Raw genomic sequence first — 19,979 nt, 5'->3', positions numbered from 1 at the left:
AAATGATACGAAGTAGCTTGTTTGCGGAATTTGCAAGTTTTGTCGATTTTGCTTCGAAATGTATGTCAAACCGGAGACGCACAGTTAATCGTACTAAGGGAAATCAGTAAATCAATCGTCTATTTTCTAGAGAAAGAACTTATTTTAAGAACTGGGTATAGTACCAAAACGATGTTTGAAATTTTAATGAGATGTAGTTGACCTACTCGGAGAAATTAAAATTTTTGTCCAGATAAGTAGCAAGGTCATCGTCACATGAATCGAAAAAGGCCAATGCCAATATGTCAGAGGCGAGGTTAGGATTTTTTTGTGTCACTGAAATATATCTTCGTATTCATTGAAGAATAACGCTTATGAGCACGAAATAGATTATGAGGCCAAATTTTGCGCATTTTTGTACCCTCCGGCAATGGTACCACTGGAATACTTGATTGATAGCATTTTGCATTAAGTTGAAGGCGATATCCGGTTTTCTTGATACGCGAAGTTGTATCGTCAGCATAAATCTATGAAAGTTATATTATAATTTTGGGCGATCATTCTTAAATATGTTAAAGTAGCACGAAGTACTGAGCCTTGAGAAACGTTTGCTGCGATATTGTTAGAACAAGTTGGGCAATTTTTACAGTAAATTTTCTATTGTTAAGAGAGATATCAAATAAGATGGATTATGCGAGTTGTGTATTTTTACCAGATTAGTTCAGCAATAATTTCTGGATGACCCACTTAATCAAATACATCCTGGATATCGAAGAAGCAAGTAGGAACGCATTATTTATTATTAAATCGCGCACTTATATGTTCAAAATTTTATAGAACTGCGTGAGTGGAAGAAAGATTTCACCTGAAACCAAACTGAGTCAAGAGTATAATGGAAGGTTTTTTCTAAAATAGTGATAAGATGTTTATGAAAAAGCTTTTCATAGTGCTTGCATATTGAAGGTAAGAAGCTGATGGCACGATAATTACTTGGGGATTTAGAGCCTTTTCCAAGATTCTTGAAAATATTGTTAGAAGCAGTTTTCCATTTATAGGAGAAGTACTTGAGGTTTAAGTAGCATTTAATGCATTGGAAAGTACTCAACTAGCTCACTGATTCAAACGCTTGATTAGATGTGTTATCATATTTAGGTTCTTTACTTCTTTTGAAATTTTTAAACATAGTAATTTCTTTTGGAGTAGTAACAAAGAGGAAATCATGAAAGGGAACTTTGAGGAAATTCCTATTATAATTAATCCCAATGAATTGTTATGACTTTCTTTTTCGCATTTACTTGGACAAAATTATTTCTAAAAATCATCAGGAAAGATTTTATCCAAGCATGTGAGCACAGTCACAGTTGAATCATTATACTCGATGGCCCCGTTGATTGATGAAGTATTTCTAATCTCACGAGCTAGCTTCTAAACGGAGTTGTCGCTGTAATTTATCCTGTTTGAAATAATACTCTAATACTCTTAACGATCCTTTTCACATTCAAAACAAAGTTCTTGATTTCTCTAATTGCAGGATTCAATTCAGAATTAGTGGCAGTATTTCTGGTATTGTTTGTAAACTTTGCGAAGATGATGTTTCCTTTGCTTTTACTGAATATATGATCCGGAGCCTTGAACTTTGTTTTCCATAGGTTTTCTGTTATGATAAGCGGCAGTAGACATGTATTTATTTTGTTAAACATATTCAAGATTTGAACACATTTTGAAGCTAGTATCTGACCAGTGCGCATAATATTTCCAGACTAAATGTATAGGAATATGATGAAAACCTGTATTAATGTTATAATGTGAGAAGACATGAGAAGGTTGGCTGTTAGATAAAGCGTTAAGAACTGTGTGTTAAGGAAAATATTTGAAATTATTAGTGATGAGAATGTGCAAGACATACATACGAACATGGGTACTGAGATGAGTTGTTGCACTGATTTAGTGATACTGAATGAGTTATTATTTTCTTAGTTATGCAATAAAATGCCATTTCTATTTGTCGTACAAGAGTTCCATAGAGGCTGCTTCGAACTGAGGTTTTCAGTTACCTGAGCGTGGTTTCACGATTAAAGGTACAGTATCAATATCTTATAGACTTAAAACGTTTGTGGGTGGATTACTGAGAAATGTGCCATTGGTATTAGATATTTCGATTACAGTTGCTCCTCTTAAATTGAGATTTAGAATACGAGAACCATATATAATATCAGTACAATATCTGTAACACGACATTTTTATGCATGCAGTCATTTTTTAAAATTTCATATATTTGGATTTTAAAGATGTCACAAAGCTTCATATGAATTTCATATAAAAGCACTATTCCAGGTTTTTGATATCTGAAAACTTTCCAATTCTAGCTCTTGACATCGAATTTCATTTGCAAAGAAGAAGGCTATATCGGTATAAGAGTTTTCTTCTTGGGTGATGTTATCTGTAAAATTATAAGCTTCTAAGCACATAATTTTTATTGAACAAAATGCTGCTCGCCGTAATAGCTACAGGTGCCACTATAATAAAAAGAAACTATTATTTCTAGTTCTTTGGAATTAATGAATTATTCCCAACTATAAATATGTTATTTCTCATTATGATACCTTTCAGAAAGGAGAAGTTGATTCGATATACATATTTAATATTTAATATTCGATATACATATTATGCCAAAGGGCTGAGTATTAACTAGTCTACACATGTTAATACATGATTCATTTTACATTACTGCTGACACGATTAAAGCTATTACTCTCAAAGGAGATCAGGTAAAATACGTAGAAATTTATGTATTTATAATCACATGTATCTCATACTATATATATAAATATAATATATGATTTTAAACAAAAAAATTAAAATAATACCTAAGATTGAAAAGTTCACTAGAAAACACTGTGTAATACAATTAATTAGCATTCTTTTTGTGTTTCATGCGGAGAAAACATTTTAATATACATTCAATATTATGGGCTTAATCTTGAAGGAATTTTTAATAATGGAAATTTCCATGGGTAAGAAATGTTAAAATTTTCTGTTGCATCACCACTATTTTTTAAAAATTTATTTAGCCGTCCAATTATCGGCATACAATATACGCAGCTTTACGCTGCATTTATCATTGCTATCTTCTTTATTTTCTCATCATGAAACAATATTCTAATATTGTATATTTTTCATCATTATTTATCTCATTAATTAAAAAATATTTTAGAGAATAACTAATATAAAGCCTGAAAATAATAGACATTTTCTCATCCGAGAAATTTTAATATGAGAAAGAGGCAGAACTCATTAAGAACATTTTAAAACTTATTCATTAAAAAAAGGGGCCAAATGTTTTTCCCGCTAGAAATTCAGAATTCTTTCTTTCTTCTATTGAATTCCGAATGCTTCCTTTTAATGTAATAAATTCAGAAAAATAAAGTTTATTTGAGTATGTTATCTTAGTACTCTGTCAAGTATTTTAAATGAATGAAAGGGAGTAAGAAAGAGTTATCTTTCGATTTTTTTTCACTTTCCGTATTCCATTCCTGCTTTCCAAGCGAATCGTAAAAGAATATTCTTGCAAGAGAAAACTATCTATCCATCCTGTCCCGAGACTTTCCTTCATTGTACGAGATCGATGACTTCTACACGGGCCTCTTGTTTGCGGGCACATGGAGAAAACATGAAAATCGCCGCTCGGGGGCGCTGCTTACTGCACTACAAGCGAGAGCAGCTCGTCTGCTTAACTACGGAATGCTTCGAAGAAACTCCGACAGTCCAGCTTCTGGCATCGGTCAAGAGATGACTTGGCGATATGTCTGGTGGTTTGGGCAAAGAGGCAGGTCGAGTTCCTTGTAACGGAATGCAGTAGCGGACGAATCCGAAACATGTTTGGAGAGCTTGGATTTAAAGTTCAGAACCAACCTGGTGATGTCAAGGTACCATGACATTTCCCTTTCATTTATGATAGAAAAGAATGTTAACAACTTTATTTGTAATAGCGGGATAAAAGCTGGAATGGATAGCTGTCAGAATCAAAAATAAGTTCATTCAACCAAACTGAATTTCAAATTTGTAACTTTGAAGCATAACTAGATTCGCAAAGCCGAAGCATTTCATAGGCCGAACCTCAGACTAAAATAAAAGTATCTACCTTAACAAAGAAACTTCTACTATAATCGAGAATCATAAAGAATTACAATTTATCTTTAATACCATTTTCATTGAAAGAGATTTCATTTCATTAATTTTTGTGCACAGTATGCCATATGTCTGTGAAGAATATTCCGCGAATTTACTTTTATAAACGTGACTTGACTTGAAAAATGAATCAAAATGGAAATCTGAAATTTGTACTAATGTTTAAAGAACATTAAGTTTTGGTTAAAAGCTGATTCGCATCTTAGTTACTTTTGAATAGATCTTCTAGTAAGATAAAATATTTGTTACAAAAGAAATATGAGCATTAAAATAATATAGTCATATCTAAGTTATAAAGTTGTTTATGAGAGATATTCATTTAACACTCGGCTTGTGTTTAAAAGTGAAAAAGGAATTTGAGTTTTTTCCTTTTAATAAGTAGCATTTAGTTTACTGGTTTAATATAAAAACGAGGAATACATTACATTAGGAAACACCGCTTTGTTTTATTCTCTAAACAAATGAAAATTTTGTAAACATTTCATTAAAATAAATTTCTGTAATTTATTTAAAGTAAATTACATCATTAAAAGATAGGTGATAGATAAAATAAAAACTATATAACTTTATTGAATATTAAATATTATTTATTGAATATAAATAAACACAAATAACTTGAGACTTCAGGGAAAAGAAAAGTTCTGGAAGGACATAAGCACTTTTGACGAGTAACGCGCTTCCGAAAGGAAATAAAAGATAACTTATCAAAATTTAATGATTAATTGCTTCAAGAAAGTACGCGAAGCTGTGATCTTGGTTTTCGTTTCGAAGTAGCCACAAAAACCGTCAGGAATTTCTTTAAAAGAAACTTATTAATAATTCCCTCGAAATCAATATTTCATCTTAATAATGGGCGTGTCGAGTTGCTGTAACAAATGGATTGCCCCCAGTGGTGCTACTTTTACAGTGCACGAAATATTAAGCCGCTTAGGTATTGTGAGGAACTTACCGAAGTACATTAATAAAAAATGGCTCTCGCCAGAAATGCTCACTGGAATTCTAATTGAAACTGTGAAAGAAAATGAATGAGAAGTTTCTTTGGCTAGATTTATAGCTAATAATATTTAAGATAAATTCCATTTCGAATATTTTAAAAATGTTCCTGTAAACGTCACAAAGTAGGGGCTAATAAAATATTATGCTTTATGACATTTCTCTATAGCCAGGAATAATTTTATTTCAGCAAATGGAATTTATTATTTACGGGTAAAACTTAAATATTAATCTAAATATTTTAATGAATAATAATATGTTTCTTAAATTTATTGAAGATTAACAATAATATATTGTTAATGATTACAGGATAATTAAAGTGCCAAATTGTTTAAGTATTCTACCTTAAAAACAATAATTATGTATATATTAAACGTTTAACTTCAGCAAAATGAAAACAATTTATAGAACATATACTAAAACTTAAACGAAGCTACAAAATGAAATAATAATAAAACGATCTTATTTCAGATGGAATTTTAACTTGCATCATTTTAAAAAGGATTTCAGTTAGTCAATTACTGTATGCAAAACCTTTTTATAGAAAATTTATAATAATACTTTTCGAGGTATTGCTAATTATTTTAATATTCCCAAATAAGCGAAGCCAGAGAAATCTTCCTTCTTCTAAAAATAATTTGTGAGGAACAAGCTGTCCACATGCAGATTAAGGCTGCACTCTCCAGATAGCTTTTTATCAAGTAAAGTTATCAATATTTTACAAAGTTCCTGTCCTTCAGTGGTTGATGTAGAAAATATTCCGCTCAAGATGAAAAATAGAAGCAATATTACATAAAAAAAAAAGATTGAAAAATTCTACTTTTACAAAACGTTTGAATGAGCAACACATTTTCCACCAAGTTAAAAATAATTAGTTTATGAAAATTAAGTGAATATACATATCTATTTAACTATGTTGGAACGTAGATGTAGAAGACGTCGTAGTCTGCGCAGCGTCTTGCTTTTTGCCGTAGGTTTCTGTAGTCTGTTTGCTTGCTTTTCTTGGTACACTCTCCTATGTTGCAGGCCAAATGTATATGGAGAATATATCATAAATAATAACTATCCTACGTTTCGCTCTAAAAATGTGGCCGATATAAAAGTAGCATATTCAGATTCTAATAACAATGAAAATCAAAATCTACTAGAAAGTACCATCTTAGCTTCTAGTTCTAATTCAACTGCCATTTTGCAAAAGTCAGTAAGCATACTAAAAAGCTCACTTAGTAGAGAACGGGTTACTTTAAACGCTGCCAGTAGCAGAAATGGAAGTTTAGCTCCAAGTAATTATGATATTTCTGAACATCCCAAAGCAGAAGCTTATCCATTAGCGAATTCCAATCGTATTGGCACTGGAAGTAATACCTATAAAGACATTATCCAGCTGACAGCTATAGAAGAGGCTGGAGCATCCTCAACTTCTTCACCGCAGTCACTCCCACCAACTGTAGAACTCGATCAGTACGCAGTGAGAGCATGGCTACCTAGGGGCATCAAGGAAAGAATTGAGTCCAGTAGTTATGAATCATCAAACGTAGATACTGAAATAAATATATCCAGTTTGGATGTGATCCCCGTCGTTTATACGACTACCACTCCTTCTGGGCATAATTACGGGGTATCACCGAGAAAGAAAAGTGTTATCAGCCCACCTGTGAAGAGGTTACCTCAAGCTTTAATTATCGGAGTGAAGAAATGTGGTACTAGAGCTCTTCTGGAGTTCTTGAGAGTTCATCCTGATATCAGAGCATCTGGTCCTGAGACTCATTTCTTCGATCGGCACTATCAGAGAGGCCTGGAGTGGTACAGGTGAGTTAAACCTTAGCAATTTAATTTCTCTGATATTACTGCTTGTTTGATTTTCGAAAATATTTAGAATTCTTCGTTTTCATACAAGAAGTATATTTAAAATGATCCTAATAATGTGTTGCAAAAATAATCTATTCTTAGCACTAGACTTTAATATTTTGTATTTAATATCATGCTGAAGTAAGACTTTAGTTCAAATACACGGAAATGTATGAAAATAAAAGAATATTTTCCAAATATGTATTCCGTATCATAATGTACATGCAAAATAAATCGTGTAGAGTTATTTAAACATACTTTTGGTAAAAATGATTTATAGACAATTTAGATTTTCAATCGTTTCAATTTATAAAAATTTATTATAATAGGAGATTTAAATCAATGTCTAAGTGTTTAGTGATGTTTTAGAAAATCTTACCAAGAAAGGGTTAAAGCATTCTGAATTTCCGAATTAATTATTTCTTCCTTTATTATTGATACTGGTCACTCATTAAAATTTAAATAAAAACTATGAAAGGGGAAATTTTTGAAAGAATTGTTAAGCATAAGTTTAATTTAAAATATCCACTAAAAGTAAATCTGTAGAATAACCTGTATCTTCTAAACTGGAATTCTTAGTACCATTTGCTTGATGCATTTATCACTATAATAAATGTTTATTTGCTGCAAGTTGAAGCATAATTAGTAGGAGATAAATCTAAAACTTTTACATCAGTAAAAATTATTTTCTTATATTAAAAAATAATCTGTTGGATTAAGGTAAAATTTTATTTGTTTCTTGTTGAAGCATAGGAGAGAAATCTAAAACATTTACATAAGTTATTTTCTTATATTAAAAAATAATCTATTGGATTAAAGTAAAATGGCATTGCATTTTTAAGATTGTTTGGATATGCGTCAAGGTCTGAGTATGACGTATGGTTTATTTTCCAGAATTTTATTGTGCTTTAATATGAATTTTACTATCTTACTAATAAGAAATAATAATATTTAAAGAGTTTTGACATTACGGAAAATACCACTAAAGAGAAGAAATTTTGCATGTAACATTATACACACAGACCTTTCTAAGACTTCATTATTCTAAACCACTTATCATTTTCTATACAGGAAATTATTTGCAGAGGTGATGTTTAATATCAGTGTTTATTAATGTTTCAGAAAATACTGGACATGTTTAAAGCCTGTTGTCTTAGGAACATTGCCACTACGACAGGGTTCATGATTACACTTTGTTCATTTCAAACGATTTGTTTTCGGGATATTTAACGCTGTTTATCGAAAACATGCTCCAATCTTGAATAAAGCATATTTGTAAACGCACAGATTTCAAGAAAAAAGAGTTCGCTCATAAATATATCACTCATGGTACGATTAAGATTCCACTTTTCACTTTAACAAGTTTTTCTTTCTTTTTTTTATAGATTTTCTGTTTACTTTCCAAATTTTCATTCATCTTACGCATTTTTGATGTTGACCTTTGTTTTTCGCTTATTATTTTCTAATAAAGACATGTATATTTTGTATATATGTAAGTGTGCTTATGTTATTCTATTCCCTATCTCTCTAGTCTTTGAGGTTTGAATCTTCTTACAACTTCTTTCGTTTACTAATTTTTGTTAACATGCGTAACAAACAAAATCGTAAATACAAGGTTGTTTTTACGATTTTGATTGTCACATTAGTGTGTTTTTCTTCTAGTCTAATGCCTAACAAAATTTTATTTATCCTAATAGGAAAGTAAAGTTGTTGAAAATAAATTGTAGTTTTTCATTAATCACTGATTTATTAGCATTTTGCCGTTTGAACAACCATTAAATTAATTTGTGAAACTTAAATTTTTTCATTATTTACTAATTTGATGTTAAAAAATAATCAATGATCTCTTTTGAGGTACCGAAGAATTCTTCAGTATCATTAACTTTGATTTTTTTCTGTGACCTTTTTTTTTTTTACAATTTTGCAATTTCTTCAAGAGAACTACTTCAGTTAGATTTAATAGAATGAAATACTAAGTTCTTGGGAAAAAATCACGGAGTATTTCGTACAGTTTAACATTTTTTTAAAATTAGAAGTGAGATTTAATTTCTTCTCTTCAGTTCAGGAAACTATTTTTACGAAATTTAACTTCGCCATGTCTCATTTTAATAAATAGTCTTCAATCCATTAGACGCAGTCGTTAATACGATTCTCGAAATTGACATTGTTGGAAACAATAAGGAATGAAGCTTTCAGAAAATTGTAGATATAACTTGAGTTTTTTTTTTTTTTTCAGTTGATAATAAGAAATAGACTAGAGTTGCCAATTATTAAAGTATAAAATAGTCATAATTTTAGAATGTATTTGGGAATGCATAAAAGAAAAGTGAGTATTTCTGACAAGTGTAGTCCAAAAACAGATATGTATCTGTTAAAGTTCGAATAATCTGACATTTTTAAGTACTTTAGAAATCCTTGAGAAAATAAGTAATCATTTCAATAAATAATCAATTTTAAGTATAATAAACATGCTAATCAATACTTTTATACTTTAATCAGTACTATTTATACTTTAATCTCTCTTACTGTCTCTCTGTATAAGGCTAAATTTGTAAACACTTACTAAATATAGACAATGACAAATATAATCAATCTTTATAAGACGCCCACCCCACTATATTAGATAATTTTGATCTTCTTTGGATACAGTTATCTTAGAGAATATGGCTATCAGTGATGTTCAGTCTCATCATTTAACTATCTTAGATAACAAGATTATCCCTTTATCTCACTAAAACGTGTCGCATCATAATAATTCCATCATTAACTTTTCTATTCCTAGTTTTCTCAATAACACGATTGATTGGCTACTTTTATTGATTGGCTATTCTATTATTCCTGTTAAAAATAAGTAATGAATTATTTATGATTATTTTTATATCTACTTAACTCAGCAATTTTTATAATATCAGTAGCCCAAAAGAAAAGTGATTCACACGTACGAAACATTTGAGCGATCTTTTATGTATACCGAAACGTAAGTTTACATAAATATGCAAAAACGCATTTAAAAACTCAATCTGAATTTAAGAAATGTCTTACATTAACTGCCAATCTAGATTCTTACATTACTGCATATGCCAAAAACATTGTTAACAAAACACTTCCAAATCTCAAGAGTCACACTGTTCATTCATTGTTGTGATTTACCTATCTAAAGAATACTTTACGAGATTCCGGAATACTTTTACCTCAAAATATCTGAAGAAATACGATGTCTTTTGGAAAGCTCCCTCATCAGAATACCGTTATAATCGGGACAGAGATTACATATTTTGACATCCTAATCTTCGGCAGATGTCAGGCAAAGTGTTTCAGGGGAAAAGTTTTATGATGTCACTCACCGATCCCCAGGGCTTCCGTTGTCGAAAGGGTGAGTTTCAATAAAGATGAAAGAGGGTCTATCTTCTTATTTATTTTTTCAACTTCAACACCTTGATGTTTTTAGCTGTCTTTGGGGGCATAAGAATAAAAGGGAATGGAGAAAACGTATAACCTTTTTGATAGGAAAATGTAAATTTTTTGTCAGCATTAATGTTATGATGAATGAAATTCCAAAGAAGGAAACTAGCTTTATCTCAGTGAACAAACAGGGTTCTTGCTTCCTGTATAAAAGAAATTACTGCTTCTGAAGAATTCAAATGAACAGTCAAATTCAGACCCTTTTTAAGCTTTGTGAGTTTCGCACCCATTTGTGTTAGATTAGTCATTATTTCTCTTAAAATTAATCTGTATAAACGGTACTTCAGCCGTTAATTTCAGAAAAAAATTGTAAATCATTATTTACTTATAACATTAGTGACGAAAAACTTATCTAAGCGTTTATTAAATATGTCAAGTCTATGACCGTTACTTTTATTGTGAACCAGTGTCTAAGAGGATGGATGAAAGAAAAGTCTTATAGATAAAATCCTCTAAAAAGAGCTGAGAAAAATGCGAAAAGATCATGGCTATGTGAAGGGGATTTTTTATTCAAGCCAAATTCATCGTTTTTATAGTGGCACAGGACAAAAAGGAGATTACTCATAAATACGTTCCGTCCGAAATACAGGATGTGTTAGCGAAAATTGGAGTATCACATTCGTTGCCTAACAACGATATTTAATAGTCGGTCAGATACTACATCATCACATGAAGTAAAATAAAATTAAAATTTGAGTTTGATGAAAGAAGGTGAATCTGGAAAATGATTGAAAGAAATTACATTACTGTGGTCTTTATTCAGTAAAATGTAGGCATTGCAACAAAATGTCGGTCAATTTCATTTACAGAAAAATGCATTTCGTCGATGTTCAGAGGAGCGTATTAAAAGAAAAAATGAGCTTAAAACAGAGCCAAAACAATAGATTCTTTAACAAATTAGTAAAGATTAATTCTTCAGAAAATTAGTAAAGCTAATACATAACTCTTATTGTGTCTGATTTGTTCTAACGAGTATCACTTGAAAGAGTACAATAAACAAATTAATTTTATAAAAGAAATAATACATTTGATGCTCATTATAGAGACACTTTTAAGATCAACGATTCGATGAAAAAAGACGCTGCTATTGTTGGAATGAAAGATAGGCTCATGGAAGATTAGTAGGGACGTTTCTATGAGCCATTATAGTAGAATGAAGCGTTATACCGAAGGCCTTTCTAATGTTAATCAATTGTTTGATTATTATTATTATTATTACTATTATTATCATTATTATTATTATTATTATTATTGCAACTACAACTACTACTATATTCGAACCCTTGAATATAGTCAGAATGTAGTTCATATATGAAAATAGTATTATTAAAAATAAGTTAAATTTTTAAATAAAAATTAGCTTCATATTTTCATTTAAATCATTTAATTCAAAAGAGGTTTTCTACTAATAGCATATCTTCGTTCACTTGTCTTATTCTACAGAAGGAGTGAAAGTATTTATTCAAATGAAGATTCTGTTTTACTGCATTTAACTGTCTAGTTATTACTCTTTTAGGTGTCACTATAATGTAGAAATTAACAGGGGACGATTTTTAGATAATTTTATCAATGAAAATTAGTAATGCGTACCTAGGTGCAAAATATATGGCAATAGAAAGCAGTTTATTACATATAATAATGCTACACATGTTAATTATTACACTGATAATTATATATTACATGATTTTGTATAAACTACGTAATAAGGAAATTAATTCTTTGCTTTAAATCAGTCATTTTTTAGCAATACAATTATAGTTTAAAAGATAAGAATCTTTTGGAACAACCAATGGCAACACTTTGTAAAGTGAATATTTTCGCTGCAATGTTGAATATTTTTGTTTCACTAGAAGGCAGAATTTGTTAGGCTTCTCGTAAGTGGTAAATGGTAGTAGCATCAGGTAACAAAGCCTAAAATCATTTGGAAATGCAACGCACCCAAAGGACATCTATTATCAAAATAATAAACAAATTTCTTTACATCAAAAGATTTCAGTTCTTAGCACTGAAATATTAGTTACGAAATTTAAAAATGTTTTAAATAATATTTTTAGTATATGATCTACATCTAATACATAAAAAAATCAAACAAAATTGACTAAAAATACGTATAACCGACGATTCTGCTTTTCTAATCCATTATCACCACGCAGGTATGTAAACTAAAAAGACAAACATTTGCTATAAAGGTTCTATAGCAGTGGTCCGGTTATGAGAATTGAATAGGAGCAGGAGACGTTTAGATACTCAGTTTTCGTATTTAAATAATAATGTTTAAAATGATTAATATTGAGCATTACGGCATTAATCTAACTTATTAGTAACTTATTTTCCAAATAGAAATGTTTTTTTTTGGATATTAAATTACATTTTTCATCGAAACAAGCTGTAGAATAAAATATGTAAAGCGCTTTTTAACTTGCATCGATTGACTAAATGTACTAACTTGTAAAAGGCAATTTAGTAAGCTATCATAAATTTATAGTTATTTATTATATGTGAAAAACATGTTTAAGGTCATTTCGATTTTATGTGACAAAAACTAAAATCGAAAGTCTGCTAATAATGGACTATGTTTAAGTCAATAGTCAAAGAGAAATTAAAGCGAGTTAAATATAATTACTCTTATGTCATTTCTATAATGTATTATATTATTTCTTAATTTTTAGCAAATTCGTAATGTAATTCAAACATTGGCGCCGCACAACTTTTTTTAATCATATATGATCAAGAATATTATGATGACAAAAACAATTTTTATGACTAATGCATTGAACTGAAACCATTTATTGCTAATGCATCTAAAATACACAGTTGTAGTTTAAAACTTTTTTATCCATTTTACTTATTTTTTTATAATTTTTAGATCCTAGAACGCGGAAAAAATTATTTCTTCTATTCAACGCATCAACAAACTACGTACGTTTTTCCCCAAAGTCTGCTATCTGCCTGATGGCGTTAATCTACATTCAATTCATTGAATTTTTTCCTTTGTTTAGAAATCTGATCTCATCATTGTTTAAAATCAAAGGGCTGTTAATAAAGGAGTGTTAAACTTTAAATCTTTTAATTTAAAAATCCATAGAAATAACTGATAGCTTATAAGGTTTGTTTTTTCTCCCTTCTTTCCGCTTGCCTTTGGTGTGTAATTGGAAGCATATTCGAGAGGCCCACTCTCGGCGAGGACATTGCTTATTTTTCACATCTCCTGATTCAAAGTAAACTAATGACTCTACAAGCTAAACAAGTGGGGCGCAAATCACACTAATTCAGTAAATTCTTCCAAAATTATCAAAAACTTTCATTTGAAAGATGAGTTTCGATCTGTCTGTTAGTAAGAAGATCGAATTTTTTTCCATTATTAGTTGCTTGACCATTAAACAAGCATATGTAAAAAAATTAGCTTCTAAAACTAGAATGAATTTTGAATTTTGAAGGAAAGTCTGTTAACTATTATATTATCACCTTCAATACGTCCATGGGAAAATCTTCGTGAAACTCGAACTGATAGATAGATATTAAATATTTATTTCGATACTTGACGCAAACAAGAAAGTTTCAAGTTCAATAAAACCGTGTAAAGATGCATGTGCGTAGTAAATATTGGTAATTTTTAACTCTTCTATATTGTAATCTGTTGCTTTTTATTTTAACTAATTTGTAACATCTGTCTTATATTTAAATGAAATTTATCAACTATTAGGTGCCATGATTAGGTACAAGGCACTTGCATTTCGTCTCTATCCAGCGACATCTTCATTTACAGTTGAAGTCAGTACAGAATAGACAAATATAGAAATGATCATTAATAGAAATCTAAGAAATACAAGCGGAAAGATATGGAAATTATCCGAATAATTTCGCTCGCAATATCCGTACCTTATTTTCAGGCATTTATTTGAAATTGCTCTTTAAACTTTAACGAGTTCGGATAAGTTGTTTGAATTGATAACCGAAGTAATATTACAATTTATAACTTTATGTAAAAGTATACAAATTAGAATAGTTTCAAATAAGAAGCTTTGAATGAAATTGAAATTGTAAACTTGAACGAATATCATCTTTATTTTAATTAGGGAGATATATTAAATTTTCCCTTGTTTTTTAGGTAAGTACGCCTGAATATCGAACTTTATCTTCTCCTTCTTGAGAAAACATATTCGACACACTGTACTCTAAGGACAATGGACTTCTAATTTGTTCAGATTTATTACAAATTAGGAAAATACATTACTGCCTGTTGAATATATTTGGTAATTCTCACGAATGTTAACACTAAAAATGAATTTATGCAAGAAATGGATATCTTTTACTCTTGTGGTTCTATCTGCTTATCTGCTTCATACTTCTTTATCTTGCATACGTACTTATATATGTTTACACGTAACTCAGTCTTTCACAGGCATTTTCATATTGTTTTAATTATGATATTTCTGTTTTCGCTTTTAAAAGGTAGCATATTATTTAAATATTAAACATATCATTATTTTTTAATTATTATAGTATTAAAATTAAAAAGGGATAAGCTATAAGGTATTTCTCCAGCCTTCTTAGCATGCCTTCATAGTGTAGTGGCTAGCATGCTGGGCTCGTACTCCAGAGGTCCGTGGTTCGATTCCAGGCCAGGGCGTGTTGCTCATTTTGCATCTCTCTTGCTTTCAAAATACCCAATGTCTCTACAGAGCTTCCTGATCAGAAATTCATAATTATACAAACAAAAGTAAATAGTTGCAGCTTTTTGTCAATGACTTGAAATCGAAGCCATCTGATAATCATAGTAAAAAACTTGTATTAAATCCTGTAGGCAGGAAAAAAAGGCATTTCCCAGCAAAGTCAACTTAAAAATTATTTTTGTAAAGTTAGGGAATTCGTTTTCGTGCCTGCGTCCGAAGCTTTTGTCTTTTGTAATTTTTATAAACATTCATTCAGCAAAGCACCTTTAAATAAAGCCCAGCACCTTTACATAAAGCACAGCACCTTTACATAAAGGGATGGACTGAAAGAATGGACAGGAATCAATATTGTTTGTTGTAACTGTTTTCGAAATCATTACAGATATATAAAGGTAATCTCAGATCCAAAATGATAAATCTGAACACAAAGCAAATGTCAAATTTTCCTTTTCTAAATTATTTGTTTATTAAGTCCAGATTTAATTTAATTGACAATATTTTAGTATTTCTTCTCTCGTTTTTTATTGGAGATTTGTATCTCTTCAGAACATGAAAACGTTTCCCAAACAGAATCCTTGCAATGCTACAGTTTTGAACAGGGTGTCACAAGTGGTTCAGTGTTAGGCGCTGACTTGTACAGAGATATACCAGTTTTGATATTCTACTAAAATTTGGCTATCTAGTACTCACTCGGCCTCAGATCAATGAGTACAAAAATTCTTTCTACGTAATAAATGGGAGAACTGTTCTGAGAAACTAGTCTTCTTCGTTGCTATATTACTTATAATTATGAGGCCCAACATCCACGATATTATTGCTTATTACAGTTTTACTTAATTTGAACATAACAGTTGTATAATTTGCATGCGAAACGACCAACTTTATCCACATTGTTAGGTCAGAATCTTTGGTACTTTAGTTTTAGTAAGCACGGAAAAAAATTATTTAAAAAATAATCCAGCTTAATATTTAAAAATTTTCTTTTTTCTTTTCTTTTTTTTAAAGCTGAATGAATACTGTGGCACATTTTTACTTTGATTTATTTAACTTTCCTTGCTACTTATACTAATCTTTTCAAGCAGACTGCAATACTCTATCTTGGCCTATCGCTGATCCGAGAGTATAAATTCCATTGAATCCTCTCAATGATGTCATAAGTTAGATTTACAACACCAACTGTATAATTCGTGGGTACGGATTGGGTTGATTTAGCGCTCTAAGCTATTTGCGTACGGGTAAAAGCGTTTTCGAAGAAGTTATTCTGAGTATATTATTTCGCATTCTTGTTACATATTTGAATGCTTAGAAGTTTTGGCAGTTTATGTTCATCTGTGATGTAACTGGAACAACGTTTCTCTTAAAAATTATCGATGAAATGTTCTTTAAGACTAAACATATATTATTTTTATTAAAGTAACTATTTAATTTTCTTCTGCTTCTAAGTTAAAAAACATACGTAAATTTGTTTTCTATAAATAAATAAATAATTTGCTTACAGCTTTTCTAAGATTCCTAAAATTATAACAATTTTTAATATTATAATTCTCTAATATTTCTAATATTATAATATTAATATATTTTCCCATCATATTTAATTGTAGTTTCGATTTCAGTTATTATACTGAAAATCTATAATAAAAGTATTATTTTGGAATATGAGAGATTGTGTCCATGTAACATAGTTACCCAAAGTATTGTAATTTTTAACTGTTTAAATATTTATTAAGATTATTATTAGATTATTAAATATATTAAGAATGTTATTAGTTTCTTTCAATTTCTAGCTGTTAATCGTCTCAGTGAAAAATTCATAGAAAAATGTTACAAACAATTTTCTTTATCAAAGGAACGTTTAACAATTAAGAGGGATTCTTCGTAATGTAATTTTCTTTACATTATTATGAAGTGAGAGTATTTTGCAAGATAACAGAGCACTGAGTCTGACACAAATGATGTTTTAGTAAACGAAAAAACGCATAAAAAAACATTCCGGAGATTCTGTCCTCTGTCCATGTTGCTACTTCCCAAAGGGCCTTGGTTGTTAATAACATAATTACTTGCTGGGTATCACTGTCAACGGTAAATGACGGTCATGTAGTCACTCCTTCCACATTCATAATACATCAGTAAAGGAGGAAAAGTGAAAGGGAGCTACTCATTTTGCCACACAGAAAAGAACCATGGGAACTCTGACATATTACTATTTTCATTTGTTAAATGGGTGTTATAATTGCCTCGTAAATCTTTACACGTATTTTAACTGGTGAAAGTGACTACATTCTGGGAAAAGACAGAGACAGGTGTTTTCCGTAAAACTACCTTTTCAATAACACAGCTTATTTTAATATATTAAAATATTTTGTGGAAAGCTTTGATGACATAAATGAACGAATGTTCAAGCATTTTATTAAAAAAGTGCGCAGACATTAGAAGATTGTTATTTCACCCACAAATTGTTGATCTGTAAGTAGATTGGATAAAGTTTTTATTCTGATTAATTTCAGTTTATATGCTACAGATTAACCAGGGAAAATGTTTAGAAAATTAGTTGATTACAAAAAGTGCATTATTAAGCAAAGCTTTTGGAAAAAACTTCTGTTATATTTATTTGTGTAAATGTAGTACAACATAATAAATATAATGAAATTTACTGTAAAAAATTTCTAAATTTTCAATTAATTAGTCAGTTTGTTTTAAAAAAATAGCTTTTTAAAACGCTAAAATATCAGTAATACAAACAAACTCATAAAAATGTAAACTGTTACGTTGATTTTTAAAGGAATTAAAGTTTAATTATCGAGATTTCTGAATTTATAAAATTTTGTAAATTTTGATTTCTCTTTGGGTCACCTGACAAAATTTTGTTTTAAATGTGACTTAGGTTTACTAAAAGCACAGATGTCAAAAAAATCAGCAACAAGATTATTCTATACTGAAAGTAATGTAGGCAAAAATTTCCATGTCATTTACCTTGTGCCCTTGTTGAAATTCAGCAAGAAATCTAAACACAAGATGCTTAATTTGCCATCTTTATTTTCGACCCCAGGAACTCTTACTATGTCTTCTGCTTAATATGCAACCAGCAAAAGCGATAGATTTATTTTACACCAACGACATCTTTCTGCAGGCGGAAATAAATGAATTCGGTTAAAAATAATATAAAAAAATATTCAACATTCATAACATTGAATAAAATCTAGGCTTGGCAGGGTATAATAATATATAGGTGCTGTTTGTAGATAAAAATTTAAAAGGATTTTTCGCATAATCATGCCTAGTTAAAAAATAACTTAAACTTACTTCTGAACTCGATGCAATATTTTGACGAAAGTAAACTAATCCTTTCTTTTTACTTCCTTGTACGAAGTAAAAAGAAAGTATTGTAATCGCGAAAAGCTTCAGGCAGCATATTTCAACGAAAATATCCACTTTGACAGCTTTCGAATGCAATTAAACGTTTTTTCGTGATTTATATACGTAAGGACAGAATAAAAGACTCTTTTTCTCCAAAAAAACTAAAAAACTGCTTTAAAATGAATTCTGAAGAGAATTTTTCGTGGCGTCTGTACGAAAGTATGTACGAACGTGCGTGCGTGCGTACGTACGTATCTCGCATAAGTCAAAAACGAGTAGCCTCAGAACGTTGAAATTTTGTATATAAGACTACTATAACATGTAGATGTGAACCTCGTATTTTGGTTTCAATCGGCCGCGCCAAACGTATATAAATATATTTATAAATATATCCACTCTGTTACCCGGCTCAGTAATCTCAGTTTCTTTACTCTTTTATGTTTGTAAATTGTACATCATTTTTTGCTTTAAAAATGATTTAATTATGTTGTTTTTATCTTCCGGTTAAAGTTTTTATGCCTTTCGTAATTCTGGAAGCAATATTTGTACAATTATCAACAATTTAAAAGCTGTTTAATTGCGGTTAAGTTTTAAATAACATGGCGGACATATTTGTTTGCATTTGAAACAGCAGAATTGTAGATTTGTTGCCAATCCAGAGAGACTAAGCTTCGCAACACAAAAATAACGCCTTTATTTATTATTGCGAATTAAATCATGCTTAATCCTTTCTGGAATTTTTTCGAGGAAATAAGTATTTAAGATTTACTTCGTAATTTTTAATACATATATTTTGAGTTTTTATGTATTTTTGCCTTGTCGCGAAGTGAAAACTGAATTAATTAAATGAGAAATACTCAGTTGTCTGTGAAAAACTGTTTCTTTTTCGTTTTGTTTGCTTAATTTCTTTTATACACCGTTGTAGCTTTGTTATAGTATTTGAATAGAACATGTGGCGACGATTAGATAATTCTTTAAATGGTATAAATTTTGTGCATTCTGAGTTATAATATGAACGAAATATAATACTGTTAAGTAAACCTAGCGCCAGAGTGTCGCTATGGTAAACAAAGTGAATTTTAAAGAATGCATTTATTCTATTGTGGTTTATGCGCTGTCGGCGAAGTAGGTTTAATTCAATCTAATAAGTTAAATGAAATGCAAGAAAAAATGCGTATAATTTAATATTCCGTACAAGGAAGTCATGTGGTGTACACATCAGATTTTTTCATTGAAGAGAAATAGCTTTGAATAACAATGAAACGATTAAATTTACAAAGATAAATCGCATCGACATATTATTGCTTGAGTGGTTAAAACCATTGAAAACGGAAGATTTGACACGATATCGACAGAGAAAATAAGATAAAGGCGCTTTAGTAGAGTCTGTCGTTCAAGTTGAACCAATCATTTAACTTTCTTCACTACTTTCGAATGTGTGTTTTCTTATTCCTGTTATATTCATTTTTTTCAGTAATATTT

General features: G+C 30.0%; 1 protein-coding gene across 1 annotated transcript in view; it reads left to right on the top strand.

Moving 5' to 3' along the window:
- The first annotated feature begins 3,750 nt into the window (after window positions 1–3,750).
- The window catches only part of LOC118195276 (heparan sulfate glucosamine 3-O-sulfotransferase 6-like), a 206,385-nt gene continuing 190,156 nt past the window's right edge, over window positions 3,751–19,979 (top strand). Inside the window, exon 1 of the mRNA XM_035366557.2 lies at window positions 3,751–6,969. Coding sequence (XP_035222448.1) covers window positions 6,074–6,969 — 896 coding nt within the window. The 5' untranslated portion in view covers window positions 3,751–6,073. The remainder of the gene's footprint in view (window positions 6,970–19,979) is intronic.

Source organism: Stegodyphus dumicola, chromosome 2 (genome assembly GCF_044657685.1).
Source record: "Stegodyphus dumicola isolate Sdum_Otavi_A_Nest chromosome 2, ASM4465768v1".
NCBI lineage: Eukaryota > Metazoa > Arthropoda > Arachnida > Araneae > Eresidae > Stegodyphus > Stegodyphus dumicola.
The sequence above is the reverse complement of the archived record's forward strand: the minus strand, read 5'-3'. Positions and strand labels throughout refer to the sequence as shown.